The 27,823-nt window shown below is 40.4% G+C and overlaps 1 protein-coding gene across 3 annotated transcripts in view; it reads right to left on the bottom strand.

The window, feature by feature from the left end:
• The window catches only part of PALD1 (phosphatase domain containing paladin 1), a 354,590-nt gene that overhangs the window by 222,910 nt on the left and 103,857 nt on the right, over window positions 1-27,823 (bottom strand). The window contains exon 1 of one of the 3 annotated variants that reach the window (XM_073685735.1): window positions 23,432-23,556. The exons of the other annotated variants lie outside the window; for them this stretch is intronic. Within the exon in view, the coding sequence (XP_073541836.1) occupies window positions 23,432-23,436 (5 nt within the window). The 5' untranslated portion in view covers window positions 23,437-23,556. Of the gene's footprint in view, window positions 1-23,431; window positions 23,557-27,823 lie in introns of those variants that run through there. 3 annotated transcript variants of the gene reach the window in all.

The following is a 27,823-nucleotide window of genomic DNA, read 5'->3' as shown; positions in this document are numbered from 1 at the left end:
TGGAACAGCGCCGATACATGAGAGTAGTGTATGTTATTTTTATTTTCCAAGGGGAATACTTCAATTTAAAAAGGGGTGGTCTAGGCAGTGGAAAACCCCTTTAATGACTTACATATGTGGTAACAAAATTCCCCCCAGCACAATTGTCCATAAAACAAGACAACACATGTCATGTGGAATTATTATTGACCATGAAGACGGGTAAATGTACCAGAATTATTATTGTGTGTAAGCAATAGAAGAGCGCCCATCATCAAGCACTACAAGGCATAAAGTGCTATTGTAGGATTTGGATGGCACTTGCTTCTGGGAGCAGAAGAAAAAAAAACACTTAAAGAGATAAAACTGGTTACATAATAAAAGCTCTATCGTTTCAAATGTAGAAATCCTTCTAAAATGCCTGGATGGAAGCACAAAAGAACTTCATACTCTAAAATGCATTCATAATATTTTTTTCATTTTGATAATGGACCCAGAGAGGATACATTGACTTATTATAAAATGCAATCTGATATGAGCTACATCCGTTGGAAGAAAAGGGTTTAAGGATTTTATGTCATATACTGTAATTTGTTATTGAGGGTAATCCAAGCAGAAACACTGGGCCCCAATCCATCTCCGCACCAGAATAAAGAGCATTCTGCTGAAAACGAGAAACAAATATTACAACATGTCTTACTTTAAGCTAGCAACGTTCCTATGTGTTAGTCACTCAGCCCTCGAAGACACTCTGCCCGCAAAGAAATATCATATCATCCACAGTTGTAAGCTCAAACTCCTGAGCCCCAACGCAAAGTTAAAGGGTTCCCACTGACAATTTATAATTGTGGTGTCTTCTTGCAAGACTGAGGGCCCTTTGAGTAAATCGGGTGTCAGAGCCTCTGAAACAACCACTGCTACTGTCCTACACCCTGATAATGCCGCAAAAAATTTGTAGCATTGTTCCCCGACCAATATGTTGTCTTTTGAGAATTGCTATCCAAAAATGTTGTTTGGTCTAAGTAGGTTCTTGCCGTCTTATAGAATAAAAGTTATGACAAAGACCCTGACTTTATTAGTGTATTACTGACTATTTCTCTCATTAGTTTGATGCATTCATGACTGCAGCTAGCGAATGAGTAATGGGGTTATGCCCCACCAAATAAACAGAACAAAATAATAAAATAGCAAAAGGATGGCGCACACCATTTTTTTAGCAAAATTTGCAACTCTTCTCTATGCTTTTCTGCTTTGAAAAAGCCAACAGAAGTGGATGTTGATTATTGGAAATGGACGACAGCTTTAATACAGATTTACTAACAGTAAAACCAGAAAATTGTGCAAATTTTCAGATTTTAGGATGATTCCAAATTAATTTAATCAAGAGGCAGAACTAGAGTTGTACATCAGTAGTCTGTGGCCACCAAACCAGACTAGCTGATATTCCCAGCCCCTCTTGTGATTAGCAGGCCCAGCTCAGCGTCATGAGTGGTTGACACTGCAATGATGAAGTCACACCAGGCCTATTAATCACAAGCGTTGTTAATGATAATAGCAGGTGGCTAGAGATTTTCTAGGATCTGGCTCAGAAGCACCGTACTGCTGACATGGCCATTGGACCATGTCAGTGTTAATTTTATTTTTTGCTCAACTTTAGGCAAAATCATTTTAACATATTTGGTCCATTTCACGCAAACTTTTTTTCTTTAGACCAGTGTATTGAACCAGTGATAAAAATGTGGGTGACCCATCGCATTTAATGTTACCCACCAGCAAATTACATAGCACACTGCTGCTTGTGTACATATTATCCTTAGATGATCTATACTTCGAGGAAGTACTACTTCCCAAATTGTATGGACTGAATATGAATAGAGAGTGTTTGCTGAAGAGGAACAAAGAGCAGGCATGTCACACAAGATGCACAGAGTCTGCTCTGGACAATCAAATAATGCAAAATAATCCAGCCCAGTCTCCAGTACAGCAGCTGAGGATCCCATAATACACAGGAGGCCGACTACAACCATTGTGTGGCTTGTTTTGGGAACATATAGGTGTGAAATTAATCTCATTGCCTGTGTACCATTTCTAGGCAGTAATTCACTATTTGTTCAATAACATTCCTCTGGAAACATTTGACCTTTACCTGGAGGAAGTTAATTTCCAAAACAGTTTCACACCTCAGAGCTGTCAAGTTACTAAATAATTGTGTACAAAACAATGTAAACTAGACAGAGGACACAAAAGCCCTTTGCTACTAAAAGGTGCCAAAAAGCAATTCCTGAATACAAATCTCAAGCTTTAATTGAATTAAAAGTTCAACTAAAATCAAGTCCAGAGAGTTGGTAATGTCATTCATGAAGACTTATGTAAGGTGTCTGGGGAGAAGACAAGTAGTCATCATGGTGACTGCCATTTCAGATGAACACTAGATGCCCCCCTTTTAACCTAGTGGAAGTGTAACAGCTCTGGTATAACCCCAAGAAGCAGATTTTAGGAGTTTTACACATACACACTGTGTAACACAAGTGTAACCTTTTATAGGCATTTTAGATTTGTTTTTGCAAAAAAAGCGTATTTGGCAAACACAAGATTATGCTAAATAGTAAAAACAATTATGGATCCATGCTCTCAAATCGAGTCTTGGGTAGAGTGCTGTCCTTGGGCAGGATTAGGACTCATTCACACGTCGAGTTCTATCATTGTTTTCACTAATACCTATAATAGTGAACGAGGCACTTGACAAATCAGTGAATTTTCGCACAATGAGCGGTCTGCACAAAGTCGCAGAGACAGGTCCAATATTGATGTGAGTGCCAGATCAAAATCAGCAATGGAAGTCTATGGATCCATGAAAAAGAACAATTGATCCTGATACACATACACTATGCTCACCCTGGCAAAATCAATGCATAATGTTTTTTCTTTTCACATAGGTTATTGCATTAAAACAGTCAATAAAACATTTGACCATCTATGTCTAGTTAAAGCCATTAATGATCTACCATATGGGATCAAGTAGTGTATATTTAAGCTTACTAAAAAGTATTGTACTAGCTTTAAAAAATAAATACAACTAATTTCTTTAAAAATGGTGCCACCCATGTGTACAGGCCGTGTGTGGTATTGCAACCCGGCCACACTCCCTTCAATAAAACTCAATTACAATACCAGTACATACCAGTAAAGAAACATGTTTTTCTTTAGCAATCTACTGCACATATAACATTAAAATTGCAACACCAAGAAGCAGAAGTCTTGAAAATATGGAAATCACCGTATCTATAGACATGTAAATTATGAAAAAAATGGAAAAAAAATTTTAGAAACATCTCAATTTATTTAGCATCAAGTATGAGTGCCACATGCAGAAATACACACTGAATACAATTGAGCACGCATTCATGAAGATCCGCTGCTGGCAGCTCCCTTCGCAATTGACAACCGATGTCATCCTAACTAACAGTAGAACCCGCAACATTCGACCGGACGTTGTGTTAAAAAATGGTTCTTGGGACACTTAATAGAAATGGCCGTACCACTGGTTCCACCACCAAATTCATGCAATGTCGAGCTGTTAGTGTACTTAGAATGAATACTAGAAGGGTCCTGCTACCATACCTTATGCCATCCCACTCAATTATCCTGGGGGTAGACCTGGTGTGATATTCCCTCGTGAAGGCCTCTTTATGGCATTGGTTTCTAATTGGAGGCTGGAGGCTGTAATGGACCAATTAAGGCATGAATAAGGTCTATACTCTTCAGTGACAAATCCCGCTTTTGTCCTGGGATAGCTGGAATTGCTCTGGCGACCATGAAAGAAACACGATAAAGTGGTCTTCACAAGGCAATGTGTCCTACTCCCATGAATATGATGTGGGGTGTCAAAATGTACAGTAGCCGGACCCCTCTAGTATTCTTTCCAGTACTCTAACAGCTCAGCATTGCATTGATTTACTGGTGGAACTAGTGGTATGGTCATATCTTCGAGGTGTCCCAGAAGCAGATTTGCAAAACGACAACGCCAGGCCACATTTTGTTCATGATACTGTGATCAGTTCATGTGGCCTAAATGTGCTACCATGGCCTTATGGTGTGGGGTGGCATAATGTAGGATAGCCAGACCCCTCTAGTCTTCATTCAACGTATACCAACAGCTCGGCGTTAATTTGATTTGGTCGTGGAACCAGTGGTATACCCATTTCTTCAAAGTTTCACTGAAGCAGTTTTTCAACACGACAATGCCAGCCAAAAGCATGTAAATGCGGGGATTATTGTCCACATACTTTATGCTGAATAAATCGAGATGTTATGAAAATAGTGTTTCCATTTTACCATCACATATATATCATTAACATGTCTATCCATCCTGTGATTGCCATAATTACATGTCTTTACCCCTTGTTGGTGTTGCAATTTCAATTTTGATTAATATATATTTTTTTAATGTATACACAACTTCTTCAATAGCCAAACTAGTATGGCACTTGAATAGGGAGACATAAGATGTCCATGTACGTGGAATGTGTGTGTCTAATAGATTAGGAAAAATGTGTTTGTTGCATGATCTTGCCTCTTGAACAAGGAGAAGTGGTACATATTAGTAGCCGGTTCCTAAATTGACATGACTTTCTGAGCACGATTAGACAGCAAGAGCTAGCCTAAAATACAAATAATGTCTGGAAGTACAAATGTTGTATCCCGCTGAGGAATCACGGCAGCATCTACACCTAGCAAGTTTTCAAGCCATCCTTTACATGTTACATGTAAAGGAGTTTTACCGAATGTATAGATTGTTGTAGAACGTAAAGTATCAGGGTTGAAAGCCACATAGAAGGCTCAGAGGGCAACCGAGTGTGGCCGCGAGCAGAGAACGGGAGGTTAGTAAACTGGATATTGCAATTGTTAAACAGTACAGCCCTTGCTAACTACCCAGTAACTCAACACAAAGAACTGATGAAGAACGTACTCATGTAGATACTAAATGTAATAGATGCCCTGACCCATTCATTTATACCACCATATACTATATATAGGTAGTTTCTTTCCATTTAGAAAGGTCTTGGCATTCGATGCCACATTATAAAAAAGGGAATTAAAATCAAAAAAGTCAAAAGACTAAAAGTAAAGGGCAGATTCAATACAAAGCTAAAAATTATCGCATGACTGTAATACAAACTCAGGTCAGCAGGTGGCACTTATCCAGATCTCAGATGAACGGTCTCCTAAAATATGAGAACAAATCTGGATTAATATTTAAAGTAGAGTCATATCCACTTATTCGGAAGAAGAGATAAATAGCGCTCTCTCATTTAGTGATTGTGTCCTATACTGTATTATGCAGAAAATCATTGGTACGGCACCCTGAGCTCCGACAACTAAATGCAAGCCCGCTTATTCTTGGAAACCTCGCTTTGCTAAATCGTAGGGTCCTGCATACAGTCTTACTTTTTTGACATTTTAAAAATGCACAAAAATGTTTTATGTTAGAAGAGTTTTTGTGGAGTTATTTAGTGTAATTTGGTACCAGCAATTTCTTGCCATTTTCCAAGTGTTATAGCAAAACCAGCATACACAAAAAACGCTTTAAGACCTCATTCACACGTCTGTGTTTAAACATGTACATGAAAGAATGATACCGGTGTCAGAAGTGTGGATAAGTGTGTCTGATTTTATCATCAATGTCTTCAGTGATATTTTTGAATATATCAATAAATTACAAAACGTCTCCCATCGTTTGCAATGTTACACATCCATGGGCTGTATGTGCTTTTCACGGACCCATAGACTTGTATTGGCCCCTTTCATTTGGGATACCGGAAAAAACACGGATATGTGAATAGCACCATAGGTTATAATGGGTAAGTGTTGTATCCATGAACAAAATGGATACAACACGTACGTGCAACCCAGATATGTGGATGAGGCCTGAAAAAAATCCTCTGAGCCAAAAGAATATCACTAAAATATATTTTAACAATATTAAAAGTAATATAATACTGGAAAAAGCAGATAAAAACACGATGGAAAAAAAGGGCAAAAAAGTGAATGGGGTTGTTCAGATGAACGCTATTTCACCTGAAGCTAATATATAAAAATAGCACACACGACTATGATCCATTTTTTCAGATCAGAGTCACTCATCAAACACAATGGAAGAAATTCATTCATTAAGATGTCAAAATCATATGTGCGACATAACATATAGATGAAAAATGGATCATTTTCATATGTTCTCTGAAACGTAGGTTTTTGGGTTTTTTTCCCCACAGATCCTCGTGCTGCACTTGGTTTATAAAGAAAATTTCAATAAATTTTATCCAAAGCAATTTTGACAATTTTTTAATCCTATGGGAAAAAGCCCTATGGGAAAAAAAACAAGCCAAAAAGAAAAAAAATTGTTTAAAATAGCTTTTTCACAAATGACACTGTTTGTAAGGGTCCGTGCCCATGATGCGTTTTTCAAGCGTTTTTGCTGCGGAATTTGCGCAGCGTAAACGCTTGGGAAACGCTTGGAAATCCTTCTCCCATGGTCCCCACTGACAATCCGCACTTTCAATGCCCATGCTGTGGATTTTTTAGCAGCGTTTTTGATGTGCAGAAAAATCCGCAGCATGTCCATTATTTGTGCGTTTCCGCATGCGGAATTGCCATCTACAATGCATTAGAAAAAACATGGCAATTCTGCATGTGCAAAACGCGCGAAAAACGCGTGTCAAAATCCGCACGCGTTTTTCCGGGCAAGGACATGCAGAAATGAAGTGGAAGTTTTCTGCTTCATTTCTGCATCGTGGGCACATAGCCTTAAACACACTTTTTTTGTGGAGTTCAATCAAAATACAGCATGCTCTCGGTGTGGCACTTTCTTATTAACTTCTCTATTGGAAACAAATATTCATCAAAAACACCACAAAAAAAGCATTTAAATTATGCGATTTGTTACCAACCGGAACAAAACTGTGCAAAGGAAACCGTACAGGGTTTTCTATGTAAGTTATATGCACAGGTGAGAGAAATGGCTCTGTAGCAGCTGCAGATCCACAAGTTATCAGCTCAATATTCAGCCAGACAGCTCTGCAGTCACACCGTGCTGTATTCATCTAAGCAGAGCACATATATAGCAGGGCATGCTCAATGTGAGGAGGGGAAGGTGGCCATTAATGCTGAATTTCTAGCACAACACTGCTAAATATAGGCAAGGCTCTAATGGAACACAAACCTGCACAGCTGCAGGATACATCTGTCTTTACTTCACAGATTGAAAAGGAAGCAAATTGCAGATTTGGCCTAGTTATTGTCATGTGTACAGCGTGCGCCAATATCCCCTGAGGCATTTCCTTTGTCTGTTCATTTGGAAGCCAATGCTGCGAAAAGCTGAGTAGGTAGAATGGCCACTGGTGGCGTTGGTTTGGTTTTTTGGTTTTCTCGATTACCACACATTATGGATTTCACATGAAAGGGTTTGGACATGTGTAGATGTTGCCGTCATCTCTGAATAGGATAACTGTATGGCTGCATTCACACATCTGTGTTTTCCATTCCAAGCACGGACCATGATGCAAGGATTAGCCATTGGTCCCCTGACCTGTACCAGTAGACCTGCAGATGGTCCATACTCCAATTAGAAAACACATGTGAATCCGGACACACACACAGACATGAAGACACACACACACAGAGACACGCAGACACCTTAAATGCCAAAATTCTAAGACATATTAATCCTACTTTTCATTTTACATCGGAAACAGCAAATCCCAAATATAGCATTGACATCCAATTAGCTTTCTTTTCCGGCAAGTGTCCCACAATAATGCGCACATACGGCTGGGACACTGTCAGGAGACCTGGACTTGCATTCTGCTGACAGATTTAAAGGAAAGGTGCCATCAGAAAATGACCTATTGTTTAAATCAGATTTTTGTGTTAAATGTAACTTTTATACATTTATTGGTAACTTTTTTCATCCGTATTATAATCTGTATTAAAAATTAAAAAACAATAAATAGAAATCTTGCAACCTTCACAGTGGCCAATGGGGCTTTTTTAGATTCTCATTTCCTGTTTCAGGAAATCCACATGTACATTAGCCACAATGGCCAGATTCTGTCCCTATTTTTTATATTGAAACATTTAATGAGCGTATGCAAAGGTCATTATGAAGGGAGGGAGAGCAGGTCAGCTGTGACATCGGATGTTATGATTGGTGGATCTTGTGTTATCAGCTGTGCATAAGGCTGGTTTCACACGTCCGTATATTACGGTTACCGGAGATATCCGTGTCCCGTGTGTCCGTGTGTGTCACAAGTGTGGCAACCATGTGCCGCATCAGGATCACACTTACCGGCGCCTGGGAATCAGTAGTACAGTTAGCGCTGTTCCCAAGCTCCGGGTGCTGAACACTGCCCTCATCATGGTTCCTGAAGGCGCTGCGATGAGCACCAGCAGGGGACAATGATGAGGGTAGTAGTAGTCTTCTCCCGCAGTGTAGCTATGTAAAAATAAGAATGAAATCCTTATACCCGCCTGTCCTAATTATCCCCTGCTGTAATCCATGCGAGCTGCGCTCAGTGAGTTACAGGACACCGCTCCTGAGCTCATCTCCAGACCCCGCTCACTGGAGCGGCTCATTCTCCTCGGCTCCTCTGCTAATCGGTCACATGGATTACACTGGGGGACACTTAGGTGAGTATATGGATTTTATTATTTTATTCTTATTTTTACACATTGACAATGCAGGAGCAGACTACTACTACCCTCATCATTGTCCCTGCTGGTGCTGATCACAGCGCCGGCAGGAACCATGATGAGGGTAGCGTTCAGCACAGGCGCTTGGGAACAGCGCTAACTGCACACGGATTCCCAGGTGCCTGTACATGTCACACTGATGACATACGGATGTCATCCATGTGTGTTCAGGGTGAGTCACTTTTGCGGACCGTGCATCCACAAAAAAATGGACATGTCAGCGTGTGGAGCAAACAGACACACGATATGTGGAAACACACTGACATGTGCGCAGGCCCATAGATTTGAATGGGTCTACGTGTGCCAGTGTCTCCAGTACGTGTGGAAACTGTCACCACTCATACTGGAAACACGGACGTACGAAAGAGCTCTAAAGGTGTCATTGTAATTCCGCCTCTGATAATAAATGAAACTGCTGAAAACTGTAACATTGTGTAAATATTGCAAGATTTCAATTTTTTTTTAAAACAGATTGTGATAAAAAAAACACATTCCCCAATTTAAAAAAAAATACATGAAATTCAAAAACCTGATATAAATAATGGGTCATTTTCTGATAACATTCCTTTTAAATGCATGTAGCTCTGCATAAGTAATATCCATTGATAAAGGAAGAACACCTGACTTGATTTTAAGAAAAGTTACGGTAATTAAATTTTTTATAAAAGATCCATAGAAAGCAAACTATTAAAATATACACCAAAACAAACAAACATTCTGAATGAGACTGTGAAGTGATGGCAGATGGAAGCATGCTGCAATTACATGTCAACTCCCCATTGTGTGAGCAACAAGCTATAGAGGCATCAGGAAGTGACCTCATTACACTTTGCCATTTCCCTTTGCACATCCTGAAAAACCACATCTCATAGTTAACAAAACAGCAAGATCGGACAGAAATGATAGAGCGGGAACTTCCATGTATATAAGTTAGAGCTGAACAAAAGTCTATCTGTACTAAACAGATGGCTATATTGACCAACAAGCATCACAGTGGTTATTGCCAACTCTTATTGGCAACACATGACAGTGATGTATGATGATAGATCAATGATAGGGCTCATGAACACAACCAATTTTCTCATACGAGTGGAATCTGTGTTATTCTATGCGGCTGTGCACATATCCGATTTTTTTCTCAAATTAAGTGGTCCGAGGACGAAAAAAAATATTGGCGACATGTCCGATTTTGGTCCGAGTGTAGAACCAAAATCGGCAATGCAAGTCTATGAGTCAATGGAAAGCATCGGACTGCACACAGATTACAGCTGAGCGTGGTCCAATTTTCACAAACTGACATACTGGACAAGGTGGAGAAAATCTTATTTTTTATCTCCATCTACGAGAAAAACTGATCCCACTCTGACCAAACTCTGATAAGAAAAATCCGACCATTTTTCTTGGATAGAGGGGAAAATAGTTGTGTGCACCTATCCTTACACAGAGATTCATTTCAAGTTCTCATTCTGAAACCAGAGATCAAATGAGATGAAAAGTGTCTGAAATTTGCAATGCATTCCCATCACAAAAAGAATAGGCATAATGGTCAAATATGCCTACTAATAAGTTTTGGTGTTCTGACTGTCTTCTTCCATCCACAGCAATGCTCCCGATCACCCACTATATATTGGACTGCATGATCACGTCATTTAAATGAAGGGAGATCCCTGAGGGTTGGCAGGAGCCCTGGCATTTAGACCTCCTTGGATCATGAAATGATGGCTATATTCTGACAGGTCATCACCTCTTGTGATGGGAATGCCCCTTTAATGCCACTCGGCTCTCATTACCGTTCTCTGATGTGACCCCAATGACCTGTACAATTCATGTGTCGATCCATATCACCAGCTGAACCTGGCTACAAATATTAAAATACAAATGGATAGAATGGAAACTGCTATTGGATTTACTGTTTGTATAAAGGACCCCCTCCAGATACAGTATATAGTAATTATTCCTTTACCCATATTCACTGTACATAAACGTCTTCTGAGTCATCCAAAGTCCATTTGTCACAGTGACCATAAGAACCACTTGGGGGATGTCAGCAAGATTTTATAAAACAGTACAAGGATATAGTAACCCAACATTATGTCAGACTGGAAACAATAGCACACATTTATTTTAGAACAGGAACAAAAATAAACAAAGTAGACAATAACAAGCGGACTCTGGACTGCAATTACAAGCACAATTTAGAAAAACGTAAATTAGTACCTGATAAGCTGCCAAGTATTTTGGCAAAATTCCGGTAAGAGAAGGGAATAGAGAGAGCCACAGAGGTGGCCACCTCTCCATTCCCGGAGGCATGAGACAGGTGCTCGTACACTCTTCCACCCTTTGCCTCTTAAGGCTGTGTGCCCACGTAGCGTTTTTCAAGCGGATATGCTGCGGAATTTCCGCAGCATAACCGCTTGGGAAACGCTTGGTAATCCGCCCCCCATGGTCCCCAATGACAAGCCGCAATGTCAATGCCCATGCTGCGTTTTTTTCCGCAGCGTTTATGCTGTGCTCAAAAATCCGCAGCATGTCCATTAATTTTGCGGAAGCGCGGCGTAATCGCCACCATTGACTTGCATTGAGACGCATGTAATCCGTGTCAGTACATTTGTACTCACGGATTATATGCGTTTCAATGTGCGGATGGTACCCAAGTCTGGAGGAGAGGAGAGTCTCATCCAGACCTGGGTACCATAGAAACTGTAAAAAAAAGAATTTAAAATAAAAAATGAAGTTTATACTCACCTTCCGATGTCTTCCCGGTGTTTTGTCTGCTCCCTCCGGTGTCTTGCAATGTTCGCGTAGATGTGAAGGACCTGCCATGACGTCACTGAGTCATGTGACCCATCACATGGCTCAATGACGTCACCGCAGGTCCTTCACACCGCCGCAAGCTGTGTAAGATACCGGATGGAGCAGACAAAACACCGGGAAGACATCGGAAGGTGAGTATAAACTTTATTTTTTTTATTTTTCACCATTCTTATTCTTTATTTTAAATAACTTGGTCACACTACTATAAATACATGCCGGTTGCATGGATTTATATAGTGTGAACAAGTTGTCAAGCACTTTCCAAGTGATGCTAAAATCGCTTGGAAAAGCGCTTGATAACCCGCATGCGGAAATGCATGCAAAGACGCTTGACAAACGCTTCTACCTGGCAGGAAAAACGCATGTAAAATCCGCATACGTTTTTCCTGCCAGGGAGAAGCGGAAAAAATATGCTTCATTTCCGCATCGTGGGCACATAGCCTTACTGGTAGACTGGTAAGATGACGGGGTTGAGGTAGTGGGCAATGTAACTCTTTAGAAAAATGGCTGTGTTTTTTCTGCAGCATGTTGTTTGTTGTCTTCCCTGTGGCTTTGCTTTTTTAATTTGGATGTTTTCGGTTGTCATTAAGATTTAAAAAGAGAAAACACAGTAGTTTGACAATAAATGGCTTCACCCAACCAATAACCATGAGTGGAGAAATAGTTTTTTTGGTATCATTCATATTCTCTGAAACAAGGCCAAGAAAGGAAAAATTCTGCTGGGGTATGTAAACCTTTGAGCACAACTGTATATAAATAGTGATGGCCTCCAAGATTTAAGTGGTTAAAGAAGGAAAATAGTCATTTTGACATTGTTGGACACATGTTCATTATTTTTAATTCTTAAGCTGTGTGCCAACTATGCGTTTTTTCAAGCATTTCGGCAGCGGCAATTCTGCCGCAGAAACGCTTAAAAACCGCATGGTAGAAGGTCTGCAATGTTCCCCAATGATAATCTGCATGTGCTGTGCACATACTGCGGAAATTTCCGCTGCAGATTATCATTGTGGAAAACTTTCCGCAGCACTACCAATTATTTTGTGTAATCGCGGCGTTTTTGCAGCCATTGACTTGCATTGAATCGCTTAATATCTACATGACTACATGTGCACATGTGGATATTAAGTGATTCAATGTGCGGATGGTACACGGGTCTGGAGAAGAGGAGACTCTCCTCCAGACCTGGGTACCATAGTACCTGTAAAAAAGAAAAAGAGTTTAAAATTAAAAAAAAAACATTATACTCACCTTCTGATGGCCCCCAGTCTCCTTAGTGATGCGTCCTGGTTCCCCGGTGGCTCGTGATGGTCTAAAAGGACCTTCCATGACGTCATTTAGTCATGTGACAGGTCACGCGACCGCTGACGTCGGCGGTCGCGTAACCTGTCACATGACTGAATTGCGTCATGGAAGGTCCTTTTTGCACCACCGCGAGTTACTGGGGAGACCGGAGAATTAGACCGGGGGCCATCGGAAGGTGAGTATAATGTGTTTTTTTTTTATTTTTTACCATTTTTATTCTTTTTTTTTTAACTAAGTTGGTCACACTATATAAAATCCATGCCGGTTGCATGGATTTTATATAGTGTGACCAAGTTGTCAAGCACTTTTCCATGTGATGCTAAAATCGGTTGGAAAGCGCTTGACAACCCGCATGCGAAATCGCATGTGCAAAACGCGTGACAAACGCTTGTCCCTGGCTGAAAAAACACATGTACAATCCGCAAGTACAATCCGCATGTATAATCCACATGTATAATCCGCATGTGTTTTTTCTGCCAGGGAGATGCAGAAACGCTCAGGAAAAATCCGGAGCATTTCTGCATCGTGGGCACATAGCCTTATGAGAGCTTTTTCAGGTGGGTTCCAAGCAGAATCCTCCTTAAAACGATGCAGTGTAACATTACCCTCTCATTGATCTACTGTCTGTGAAGACTTTATGTAAACAGAACTATAGAGTACTGACCCTGAGCTCCACTTAGCCATCACATAGATTATTACATTGTGAAGCCAATTACACTGACCGGTACTATCTGTTCTTGCCATCTTCCTGTTTATCCGCTGGGTGTAGAAATGTCTGCATAGTTAGTGAAGCTACAAGCCTCGCCAAAAGATACATCCTTTGCTGCCGGAAATTTATGCAATCTGTCACACTTTCCAACAAGATTTTTTTCACTGTGTTGTTATGCCTATCATAATTAAAAGTGAACCTGCTGGTAAGGGTGCTTTCACAATGTGCTTATGTTCACGTTCGTTGGTCCCATCGGGGCTTGTGTCCGAACCCCCCCCCCGCAAAACGGGATTCAGACGTATACGCCAATGCGACCATAGACTATAATGGTGCCGGCAGAGGGAACGTGCGCTTTCACTTGCATAATTTTCAGGCGTATACGCCTACTGGAGGGGGACACCCAGATGCGGTCTATTACATCTGAGTGTCCGCCTCCTTCAGGCGTATATGCTCTAAAATGATGCACGTCAGAGCGCACGTTCCCTCTGCTAGCACCATTATAGTCTATGGCCCCGTTGGCGCATACGTCCGAATCCAGTTTTATGGGGGGAGATTGGACACAGGCCCTAATGGGACCCACGAACGTGAAGAGAAGTGCAATGTAAAAGCACCCGTATAACAACTTTAGCACAGGTAAAAAGAAAACAAGACAACAAGTCTTTACATGCTTCCAAATAAACTTGCAACTTTCACAAGCATCATGAAATATCAATATATAAATAATAGTATTCAAATTAAGCTGGCAGAGAAATGGGGGCATTTCAGTGCACTTCCACAGCTTCTTCCAGGTACATTGACACACCCAGACTGCACTTCCTGTCTCATCTGCATATGGTTTAAGCGCCAGAATTCACACATCACATCTCTACCAGATCTCTACCAAAAAGGTATAATTTTTATTGGGGAAAGCACTTAAACAGCTAAACCAAGACTTCCATATGCAAGAAAAAGATTCCTTTAAATAAAGTAGGAATCCTTTTAAAATGGGTAGAGTGTGGAGTACCATTTGACAGCAAGAACAAATCAGATTATTTATACTCTGTAATCATGGAGACATTCATAAAAGTTGTATACACAAAATAGTAAAGACTTTTAAAAGGGACTGTCCACTATTTTTAGATTGATGGCCTATTCATAGGATTGGTCATCAACATGACATCAGTGAGGGTCCAACACAATGCATCATCCCCTAGTGGTGGTGGTGGGACATAAACAGCGCATGGAGCGCAACACCACAGCTCTTGTAACTAAACCTTGTCATATTACTGGGTACAGTTTATACATTGAGAAACATCAATGTTAGAGGACCTAAATAAATAAAAAAAAATCCGAGTTCTTCTTTCAATTTTATGAAAAAACCAACATGCTTTATAAAAATCTTTTATATAATATGAATAGTCTGCGCCGCAAAAAACTTGAGTCATCAACCAGAAGATCACAACCTGTGGCTTTCACACTTCCTCACACATTAAAACAAATTGTACCCTGCAATTATTATTTTATCATTAAGTCTGGAGTTGTATAGTTGACATTTTTATATGAACGATTGTACACAAGAACCTAATTCTAAGCAAAAATGTAGGAAGAGAAAGAAAAGAAAAGTTAAAATTAGTGAGATGAAGTGCTAGGTCTGCCTAAAGAGATGTGTGTTTAGGGCACACTAAATCTGGTTAATTCCCAGCATCCTCAGTTTTGTCTGTATTAGTGCATTCCAGAGGCCTGGTGCAGCATGAGAAAAAAGTCTTGGAGGCAGGAGTGAGTGGATTTATTTATAGGGCACCATAGCCTTAGGGCTCTTTCACACATCCATGTTTCCAGTACATGTGGTGACAGTTTCTACACGTACTGGAGACACTGACACACGCAGACCCATTCGAATGGGTCTGTGCACATGTGAGTGTGTTTCCACAGACCGCGAGTTCCACACTCTGACATGTCCGTTTAATTGCGGATGCACAGTCCGCAAAATGTCCCACACGGGTGACATCCGTGTGACACGTATCAGCGCCTGGGAATTAGCACTATTGTTCGTGCTGTTCCCAAGCGCCGGGTGCTGAACGCTGCCCTCATCACGGTTCCCTGCTGGCACTGTGATCAGCACCAGCAGGAACAATGATGAGGGTAGTAGTAGTCTGTTCCCACAGTGTCCCTGTGTAAAAATAAGAGTAAAATAAAAAATAAAATCCATATACTCACCTGTCCGGAGATGTCCCCCACTGTAATCCTGGCCAATGAGCCAGGGAGAATGAGCTGCTCAAGAGAGCAGCTCCGAAGCTGCGCTCAGTGAGTGACAGGACACCGCTCCGGAGCCGCTCACTGGAGCGGCTCATTCTCCCCGGCTCCCCAGCGTCAGCAGTCAGAGGATTACAGTGGGGGACACTTAGGTGAGTAGAAGGATTTTATCATTTTAATATTATTTTTACACAGGGACACTGCGGGAGAAGACACTACTACTACCCTTATCATTCTCCCTGCTGGTGCTGATCGCAGTGCCCGGTGCTTGGGAACAGCGCTAAATGTAGCACTGATTCCCAGGTGCCGGTCGGTGTGATCCTGATGCGGCACACGGTTGCCACACGGGACACGGATATCTCCGGTACCGTTTTTTCCGATACCGGAAACATATGAACGTGTGAAATCGGCCTTAGATCATGACCAGAACCGATGGGTAGACTGGTAGACAGAGATGAAGGAGGAGATATAGAGAGTTGCAGCACCATGGAGAATTTTGTGGGTAAGTGAGAAGTTTATGTTGTATTCTGAAGCAGAAGGGCAACCAGTGCAATGACTGGCACAAAGTGGAGGCACCGGTGAAACGACTGGAAACATTTTTTAATATATGCTGCATTCAAGATAGATTGGAAAGGGTACAATTTAGTGAGATGTTGACTAATTTGTAGTGGTCATGGCAGTATTTTACCAGCATAGCTTTTGATGGTGGATTTGCTGTAAAAAAAACAAAAAAATAGGCCATTTACACAACATCAAAGGCTCTCTGAACGCCTCACAATTTTTTATAAATTCAATTACTTAAAAAAATAAACCCACTGACAAATTATACTGTAAATATTTTTATAAAGTCCCATCTCCTTACTGCAAGCTCTATAGAGAAAGATGAAAAAAATGCCACATCTAGAATATGCGGAGTTTTGAGAAAATCACCAATGACCCCCAAAAAAACATAAAAAAGCCACAAAAATATGCACCGTTTGTAGCCGCTTTAATGTTTCTCTACTGACTTACAGCTAACATCTGGCTGCAGCATTTGAAAAATGCCAAGAACACACTGCCAAAAAGTATAGTTTTTCCTAAAACACATTATGTCAAACCACCCTAAAAAAATGTCTTACTTGAAATGGAGCTGGAATGTGCCATCACATTAGTGGGAGTGAAACAGCAGGAATCCCCACCAATCACAGGACTGAATGGACTGCGGCAATCACGCAGAAAAAGTCATTGTGTGCCACAGAGCGCCACTGCCCATTCACTATAGTTACGGTATCTGTTTTGGTGACAGGTTCTTTTACTATACACAGTTTTCTGGTGTAAATGCATTGAAATATATGGCATTTGGACTCAACTTATTTATGAAGCTCTTGCTCTACTTTTTGAAATTGTTTTGTTAAAAAAAAAAAAAAGATGTTAAAAAACCATATTGATTTATTTTCCATTCACACCAAGGCAACGAAATACTGCATTTAAAAAGCCCTGAGCAACGTCTGACTGACTATATCTTAAGCACCGTATCATAATTGTCTGCAGTCCAGCGGTGCTACCAACTATTACTGCATTAGACCAGCTTATATTTGATGATCATGGCTCCTGGAGAACACCATGTTTAGGGCGGTTTCACACGTCGTATATTTCTGGTACCGGAGATATCCGTGTCCCGTGTGTGTCACACGTGTTGGCAACTGTGTGCCGCATCAGGATCACACATACTGGCGCCTGGGAATCAGTGTACAGTTCGCGCTGTTCCCAAGCACCGGGTGCTGAACGCTGCCCTCATCATTGTTCCTTGCTTGCGCTGCGATCATCAAGAGCAAGGAACAATGTTAGAAGTAGTAGTCTGCTCCCGCAGAGTCCCGGTGTAAAAATAAGAATAAATAAATAAGAATAAAATAATAAGTTCCTTATACTCACCTGTTCGGAAATATCACCCTCTGTAATCCTCTGACCACTGACGCCGAGGAGGCAGCAAGAATGAGCTGTTCTGGCGAGCGGGCCCCGGATCTGAGCTGAGCTCAGGAGCGGTGTCCTGTCACTCAGTGAGCTGGAGCGGCTCATTCTCCCCGGCGTCAGCGGTCAGAGGATTACAGTGAGGGACATCTCCGGACAGGTGAGTATAAGGATTTTATTATTTTATTCTTATTTTTACACATGGACACTGCGGGAGCAGACACTACAACTCCCAACATTGTCTCTTGCTCTTGCTGATCACAGCGCAAGCAAGGAACAATGATGAGGGCAGTGTTCAGCACCCAGCGCTTCGGAACAGCGCTAACTGTACCGCTGATCCCCAGGCGCCGGTATGTGTCACACTGATGACAAACGGATGCCTAGCAGCTGGAAAAAAAACAGACATGTCCGCGTGTGTAGCACACAGACGCACGGTCTGTGGAAACACACTGACAGGTGTATTCCTATAGATTTGAATGGGTCTGCATGTGTCAGTGTCTCCAGTACTTGTGGAAACTGTCACCACATGTACCGGACACACCGACGTGTCAAAGAGGCCTTAGAATCCAGGTGCAACATTGCTGCCAAGTAGAACCTTAAACCCAAAGCCCTTTTGCCATATTGTGCCACACACACACACACAGAGTTCTCAAGGCAGAATATACAGTGGCTCCACTACATTCTCAAGGGAAACTGAGTAATGGCACAACCTCGCTTGAGAATGCCGTGTGCGGCGAAACATACTAGAAGGGCTAGGAGTTCAAGTGTTTAATTAGCAGCAATATTTGTGGAATCTAGATAAGAATGAAGTTCTATAGCCCCATTACGATCAAATAGAGCAAATGGAAGTAAGGTAAATAATAGAATTATTATCCAGCACAAGTAAAGGGTTTTTTCTTCTAGTTTTGAAGTAGTTAAAAAAAAAAACATTACAGGGGCAATTTACATTTGCTCCACACCACACTGAATGGGAGCCTTGCGCACAGCTCAGACATTCACCAGTATTAATTAATCCCCTCCAATATGTCTTTTACCCATCTGTTATTGTGTGAGGGAAAACAGAAACCTCCTGGGAACAAGTAAAAAGCCTGGTAACTCAACAGTTAAAAGAGCCCTGCATTATGTCACTTCTAAGGTTCGTCTGCAAAATCGCTTTCATCACGATCTTTCAATAATCCACCACCAAACAAGTTTAAGCCAAACAAAGATCATGTTTGTAATATTTAATAAGCGGACTCTCTTTGTAGATGCAAACTTTGTCAGGAGACATGTGAAACACGAGAAACAGCCCCGGGCTGCTCCGTGCACTGGAGAGAACAATGCAGGTCAGAAGAAACTTGTTCAAAAGTAATGAACAATCCAAGAAACTGACAGCATAAAACATGGTATAACTTTAAAAAATATTATAATCCCATAAAATCAAACGTGAGAATAATACACATAACAAACCATAAAGGAATCATGTGATCTGCATGAGACACAGATTCAATTATTCAATTTACTGTTTCCTCAATGTAATTCTAAACAATTCTGGTATATGTACATACTGCGATCATGTTGTGGTCTCAGTTGTTTCGCAGTTGTAATTTTACCACATTGTGTGAACAGGTCATTACAAATCTTGATCTTCTAAAAAACAATAGTTCATATTTGCTAAGCAGTTTGCGCCAGTTTTTAGAATACCTCTGCAACAAAAAAAGTTGCAAATCACGAGGTGCACGAAATTTGCAAAAACTTGACAACTTTTCTTCTTAGGGCTCATTCAGACATCAGTTTTTTTGTGTACAAGATGTATCCATGTTTTTTTTTATACGGAAACAACTTATTATAGTCTATGGGGCTATGTCCAAGGGGACATGTCCAAGTTTTTTTGCGGATCGTGTGATCTGCTCAAAATCATAGAGACATGTCTGATTGTGATCCAAGTCTCGGATCAATCTTGTAATACAAGTCTATGGCTCCATGAAAATAATCAGAAAGTGCATTTTTCAAGGACTGTTTGATAGAAGGAGCCAGAGAAACTTCCTGCAATTTTTTCTTAATAGAAACATGGATTAAAATCTGCCACTTTGATCAAACTCGGCTGAAAATCGAATAAAAAAACACTGATGAAACAGACCGTTTTTTGTGTGTACTCAAAAAAAAAAAAATCACTGACATCTGAATGAGCCATTATTTGCCCAATTTGAAGAGTCAACACAAAACTGGGAATGGTCTCTGTTTTAGGGTGCTGTCAGACGACTGTATAAATCGGACCGAGATTGGAACGCAGGGCACGGACTGGCCAGCAGCTCTCCCGACCCAAGTGTGACAACTATATAAAAATACATCAACTGGTCACGCTCGGGCTGTGGATTGCCGCTGGCCAGTTCCTGCTCTGCGTTCCAATCTCGGTCCAATTTATATGGAAGTCTGACTGCGTCCTTAGTCAAATTTATTATGCAGAAAACTTTAAAAATCAAGAAGATTTTGATGCATTTCTACACACCAGCTCATAGCTCAAAAGACCATGGAATTTCTTTATTGAGTAGAGTGATAGATGTAGTTCCTGCACACCTCTAGGAACTACTATCTTGTAAGGGAGGGAGCTCATGTTCCCACAAGGTATAAGCACCATGTTTTTTTTTTGTCCAATGCTGTTTGTACGCAATATCTGCTGTGATTAGCAGCAAAGAGAACATGATTTCATGAAAACTCATGCCCACTAAGCATCAAGAGACATTCACTTTTCCATATAGGCTTCTATGGGGAAGTTGCAAAAATGCATGTGAAAAACAACGCAATAAAGAAGAATCCCCTCATTTTTGCACAAACAAAAGTCATAAAATAATACGCTTCATTTAATCTGCACCAAAACTGCATTAAAGAAAATTAAAAACCGTATTATAAAATGCAGAAATAATGCAATAATCAGATTACTATCGGGTGTTTTGATGCAAAACAGTAGAATAAAAGCAGTGTTTTGGCACGTGGGAACATGGCTTAAACAATTGTGAAAGTTAATGTTTCATCAGGGCTGCCCTCATGCACGCTAGATTTGAAGGCTCTGATAACTTAGTAATGGGTTTACATGATTTTTTTGCGCAGTGTAACTAGATTTGATTGCATATAACAAAGGTCTGAAACCTCTACCATCATAAAGATCAGACAGGCCCAGTTACTGCGAAGGAATAAAGTCATTTCAGGAAATCAACAGAAAAATGAATGACCTCATTTTCCCATTCTAATCAATGTCATAAAGGAATTGGTGGCATGCAAAAAAAAAAAAATAGATAGAAATCATATAATAACAGTATTGCATGTAAACCAGTTTAAATGGTTATAAGTAGAGATGAGCGGACCCGTAGATGTTCGGGTTCGTCAAGTTCGAGCCGACTTTAGTCCAAAGTTCGGTTCGGGTACCAGAACTCTACCCGAGCTTGAACCCGTATCCAACAGAAGTCAATGGGGGCCAGAACTTTGGTGCTGTACAATGGTTTTAGTAAGGGATAGGGGGCTGCAAAAGTCTCTCTCCCGAAATCCAAACTCTTAAAACAGACTTCCGGGAGAAGTCTGTGTTCGGAGTTCAGCACCTGACTAGTGTCCAATATGAACCCTGAACTCTACAGTTCGGGTTCGCTCGTATAACATTTACGATCACCTGTTTTGTTCTGCTAAGGATAACAATTTGCAAAATAGAACATGCTTAGTACTTGTTTTTTCTGCAGAAAATCGGCATGATGTGAATATACCCTAAGGCTAGAGGTACGAGACAAATCAAGGCCAATTCAGACGTCAGGTTTTTTGCACGTACAAGAAGTACGGACTGAGTGTCATCAGTTTTTCACTGGTAAAGAAAAAAAAAAGTTTCTCCACCTTCTCCTATCAGTCAGTGAAGACAGACAGCACACGGAGAGCATCCAAGTGCTGTCTGATTTTTTCACAGACCCATTGACCTTCATTGCCGAGTTTTACGACACTCAGATCAATATCAAATATGTCTCCGTGATTTTGCACGGACCACTCGATCTGCAAAAAAAAAAAAATCACAGACATGTGAACAGCCCCAAAGACTATCATAGGTACGAGAGCCGTTTGTAAAAAAACAAAAAACTGATAGCACTAGTACGTGAAAAACTGACATGTGAATGAACCTTAAGAACCGTAACCAACTTTTGTAGGAAAGCAGTGAGTTGCACAACTTTTGATGGCACCTTTATTGGTGTGGTGTATGACAGTAACATTCCATCAATTCCAGTAGGACTTTTCTATTGTGTAATTTACTAATGCCAAATTAAGTTGTACATGGGACTGTTAGGCTAGACCAAGCCGCTCTGGCCCAATAGTTAAAGGGGTATTCCCATCTCCAAGATCCTATCCCAATATGTAGTAGGTGTAATAATAATAACATTAGCAAATGCCTCCAATTAGAAATGTAGCATAGTTTTTCTGATTCATTAGGTCTTTTTCCTCATGTGCAGGCATTGCAGGACCTTAGTTTTCCATGGATATGTCCACATATATAGTAACAGTTAGCCAGTTGCTAGTGGTTATAACCATGGATACCTAAGGTCCTGCAATGCCTGCACATGAGGAAAGAGACATAGCGAATCAGAAAAACTAAACTACATTTCTAATTGGAGATATTTGCTAATGTTATTATTATTACACTACTACATATTGGGATAGGATCTTGGAGATGGGAATACCCCTTTAATTCATGGCTAGACCAAGCAGCTCTGGCCCAAACTTTAATTCATGCAACAATGTTGCCTTTGCCTATCCTAATAAGCTAATACTTCTCTGGTCTGAAGCCTCATTCATATGTTCGTGATTCACATACACAAACTTTCGGTGTTTTTCACAGATAAAACACAAACCCATTACAGCCTATGGGGATGTTCATATGTACGTACCCTGTTTTTTTTTTAGTGGACAGTGTGTCTGTGATAAAAAAAAACAAGGAGACGTCCCTTTTTGCATGCTAATGCCAACTGTTGAGGTTTTTTTTTTTTTTACACAAACGGGAGAAATACTGATAAAATCTGCTACATTTCTGTGCCTAAATGGACAACTTCAGAAAAAAAATATAAAAGCTGAATTTATTTTAACTCTGCTGGTGTCACTGCACCATCGGGGGTTCGTCTGAATCCTGTTTTTAGAGGATTCAAACAGAATCACCAGAACACACTGCAGAAATACAGTGTGAACAGGACCTGATGAAAATTAGTCTTTTTTTTCCCCATGTGGGAGTAAAGAAAAAACGGACGTCAGCATAAAGCCTTAGGTGGCACCCAATATCTAAACAAGCAGGCCATTAGTATGGCAGCACCCACAATGTCAACCTTGTGCATATTCCTCATTTCGCCTTTCATACAAGTTAGATTAGTAGACAAGTGAAAGTCACTTACATATGGAGTAAGATACACATTCATGGCAGCACACATGCCTCAAGCCTTCTATATGGATTTCATTTGATTTTACAGATTGGTAGAAAACAGCTATAAAAAAAACTTTGTAAAAATCTAAAGTTTGTAATTTTTAAATGAAAAACAATTTATCACTGTGCCCTCAGGGCAAATATCTGTAAGAAAATTTTGACTAAAGAGTTGGAAATATGTTTTAAATGCAATTATTACATTGCATTATTCCGCTAATCCTAAATATTTTGCAGCTGCAGATTTTTAAATGTCAGTGTTGTATTCTTTGCTGGCGACATACCTCATATTATCCAGGTCTGAGATAGATCATTCTCTTTGGATCCATCTTCAGAGACTAAAAGGGAAGTACAGCACGAGGCTGCAGAGCATGACACTGTCAGACACGGTCTGACAAAGGAACTGCCTATTTTGAAAGTGAACGCTGCAATTTATTTCTATTCATAGAATGCCACCGCTGTCTGATTAGAAAGTTGAGAAACAACGCAGGGCTTCTTTTTCCAGTACTATGTTTACCCAAGACCTTGCAGGTCCACTGTAACAAATGGCCCATGAAACCAGGCTCTTCCTCTCTCCCAATAAAGTTTCTCCAAGTTCTTCTGAGTCCTAGAACTGCATCTATCAAGGGGACGGCATTTAACCAGTGGTCCAAGTCTAGTAGCGCTTCTAATTTTGATTTTATTTATTTCACATGCTTATAATCAGGGCAGGCCATATGAATTGTGCAGCCTATGTCATCACACATGGCACATCAGACCGCCTAACTCAAGGGGGGTGCCCTGTTATTAGATTACTTTATGTATGAAGCTGTTTCTTGGCCACTGTATGTTATTATTTAGGTAACTGTATGGGAAGACCCCAAAGACCCCATACGGTATAGTACTTTATAATAAAAATATAATCCAGCACCGGAAGGTCTTCTGAATACAACCTGTCTACACTTATTATTTGTCCATGCTGCAAATTACTTCCATAATGTACTATTCTTATAGCTGGGGGACAAATATCCCCCCAAAGCATGAAATAGTTGACAATAGAGTACCTGCAATCATTAAAGGTGTTATCCAGGACTTTTTATTGATTGGCCATCAATATCAAAGTCATGGATAAACCTTTAAAGGGAATCTTTTAGCAGACTGTTATTTAATCTGAAAGCAGAATAATGTAGAGGGAGATACCCAGATTCCAATGATGTATCACTTACTGGGCTGTGTGTTCTAGTTTCAATACAATCAATGTTTTATCAGCAGGAGATTATCACTTCCTGACTAGGTCTCACATGCAAGCCAGTCAAGCTAATCTGTGTAACCCCGCCTCCACCATTGATTGGCATGCGTTGTTGGAATTCTACCAATCAGTAGTGTGGGCAGGGTTATACACAGCTCAGCATTCATAGCACTGTAACATCTACAACAGAGAAACCACAGGGATTTTATCAAAACTGCACCAAGCAGCTCGGTAAGTGATACATCACTGAAATCAGGCTCTCTGCCCCTACATCATGTTGGCTCTCAGATTACCGTACATAGGAAAAACCTGCTTATAGATTTCCTTTAAACCACAAAAAAGGCAAAATGTCTAAAAAAAAAAAAAAGTGCCTAATTTTTTTGATCATTTTCCAGCAATAATGAAGATTAACAACGTATTGAGTCTCAACTTCTGAACAAAATATAGTAAGTTCTATTATTAGGAATGGGCGAGTTATGAACAACAAAAAAAAAATCTACAGGGCACAGAGTATCTATAATAGATTATCCAGAACACTTCACTTGCCAAAATGGTTTTAAAAGGATGCAATGTACGGACATTAATTAACAGAGGAACTCACTTCGGCTGTACACCACCCTGAAAACATCTCTGGAATGTGCCGTTTTAGATACTACAGGCTCTGTCTATGGAAAAGCATAACTAGTTTACAGTTTTGGAATCATTACTACTACAGCTGTTAACAACATATAAGTACCGCCACCAAAAATCTGCACTTCTATGAAGTGTGAATGGAGCGGCAGTGTGACTGCTTAATTGGCGCTCTATTCAAACTCTTCCTTACTGTAGTCGCGTGGCTAAATGGGACAGTGACCACCACCAATGTAACATTTATTTTGCAGATAGTTATGCTTCTGAATTAAACTGGAGGCATATGGTGGGACAATGGGACTCTACAGCAGTCTACGGCCCCAATTCATCATTTGCGATTTTTTAGTCACTTTACTTTTTTGTCTTGTGGTATTTGTTGACATTTTCTGTCCCCAGTTTTCAAAATGGCCCACGCGGTTCATGAATTTTGTGAAAATTCAAAAATGGTCTTTATTTTCTTTTTTAACCTGCTTTGTGGCTTCATAAATCCAAAAAAAACTACATTCCCCAAAATGTTGCAAAATTTGCACCAAAATATCTAGTGTTTATAAAAATTAAGTAAATTTGTGATAAATTTTGCAACTTTTTAGAAGGTCACAACTGATTAATTAACTTAAAACAACTGTGAACCCCAAACCCGAACATGAAAAAAATAAACAGGTGAACACAAGTTAAAAGAAGAATTAGGGGTGAAGGAAAAACAGATGAAAAATACCAAAATTAGACAAAAAAGATGGGTACAAATGCAATAATATTTTGGGCTCTATAAGTATTGTATTACAACTACTTGTAAATTAGATATCACACAGCATTATAATTTGCCCACATGCATGAGAGCGTTTTTACTAAATAAGACGCACCAGAAAGCGGTATTGGGTGCAATGGAAAATTGAAAAGGTGCCACCAAATTTTTTTTAAAAGATATGTGCAATTTTTAATCCTGTGACAGATAGGAAAGATTGGCATAAGATGGTGGAGTACATGCATGATAGCCATGAGCGAAAGTCCCTGTACCCATTTTGTATCGCAGGGCTACCTTTTTTAAAGAACTAGCCTTGTTGCCCTTAGCAACCAATCACAGTGCAGCTTTCATTTTTCCAGAGCCCAATAAGAAACTAAAGTTGAGCTCTTATTGGTTGCTGTGGGCAACAAGTACATTTTTAAAGGGCATTTACACAGCACGATTATCATGAACAAGACTAACAAAAAAACTCTTCTTTCACGATAATCATGCAGTCTAAACAGGCTCTCGAGCCCCCGACAAAAGAGCAAACCGCTTGTTTGTTAGGTGAAATGATCTTTTGGTTTGCTCAAAAGATCGTTCTCGGCAGCACATCAACCTGTGTAAACAAGACCTGAGCTGCTGAGGACAATGGCTGGCTATATGCACTGAGTGGTCTATCACAGATCAATCAGAGCGGTCATCTTGTGTGAATGGGCAATTAAATGATCGAAGCTCAGGAAACAAGTAGCTGATCAGCGAGCGTTTAGTGCGTAAAGTTGTGCAGTGCAACGAGGATGCCCAATGTGTTTGCTACTTCTATGACATAGCCAGTTTTTTTGCAAAGTGTAATTCTTAAGCCACGTTCACACGACCGTATTTTACTCACACAAACCGAGCGTCTTGGTGGAGGGGAAAAAAAAAAAAATTGCAGCAGTCACTAATTTCTTTTACATTTTGGGATGAGAGTCACACATTCAAGTCTATGGAGGTACAGAGAAAAAAATAGATCCAATTTGTATCAGCCATATACAATCTGATTTTAATGGATACATTGTCATTAATAACATAAGTAACGTTATTTGGTCTTGTTAGGGTATGTGCCCACGGTCAGGAGCCGGTGCGGGTATGAAGCTACGTGTTTATGCAGCGTCAAACCCACAGCGGACAGATGTGGATGGATTTCTAGAAATCCCATGTCCACTATGCGTCTCCGTGCTCCTGCGGATCACCTGCGGAAACTGACATGTGACGCGTCTTTCAGGACCACGGCATGTCAATTTCTCTAGCGAGTCCGCATGTGGACTTTCCCCATAGACTTGCATCAATGAGGAAAGTCCGCATGTGAAAAAAAAAAAATCACAGCCGCTCATTTGCACAATGAGGGCGGAAGTGGTGCAGCTGTTCTGCAGCGTCGGGGCCGCAGCGGCTCCTGATCGTGGGCACATACCCTTATAGTTTTATGCATCAACAGTGAATAAAATTGAGTGCCATACAGATTTAAATGAAAAAAATATATAAAAATAGGACATACGGATAGCATAGGGTTGCCAATACAGATTAAAAATCGGACGTTTTTTCTGGATGAAAACCGGACAGTTTATTTTTTTATACGCTCATGTGAACTTGGCCTTACAGTGGTAATGCTAAATGAGTTTTATTGTGTCTATTGCAACAGGGAAGAAGTATGTGACACCATTAGGATCAGGATCACATTATCATCATAATACCAGAACCTAAACATGTTCACACGTTCAGTATTCGGTCAGTATTTTACCTCAGTATTTGTAAGACAAAACCAGGAGTGGGTGATAAATACAGAAGTGGTGACTTGTTTCTATTATACTTTTCCTCTGATTGTTCCTCACCTGGTTTTGGCTTACAAATACTGAGGTAAAAAACTCCCCAAATACTGAACGTGGCCGAATGCTCAGTGGTTAGCTCTTTTTCTATGTAGTACTTGGGTCCTACATTCTAATCCCACAGAATACAAAATCTGTATGTTCTCGCTGTTTTTGAGTGGGTTTCTTCCTATACTCCAAAGACACACAGACAGGGTGACTGAAATCATATACCGCAGTGGGGACAGTAATGAAA

This window comes from Phyllobates terribilis, unplaced genomic scaffold (assembly GCF_046119375.1).
Source record: "Phyllobates terribilis strain yellow unplaced genomic scaffold, ASM4611937v1 Scaffold_5__5_contigs__length_657084704, whole genome shotgun sequence".
Classification (NCBI taxonomy): Eukaryota; Metazoa; Chordata; class Amphibia; order Anura; family Dendrobatidae; genus Phyllobates; species Phyllobates terribilis.
Note: the sequence above shows the minus strand (reverse complement) of the source record. Positions and strands in the feature narration are given on the sequence as shown.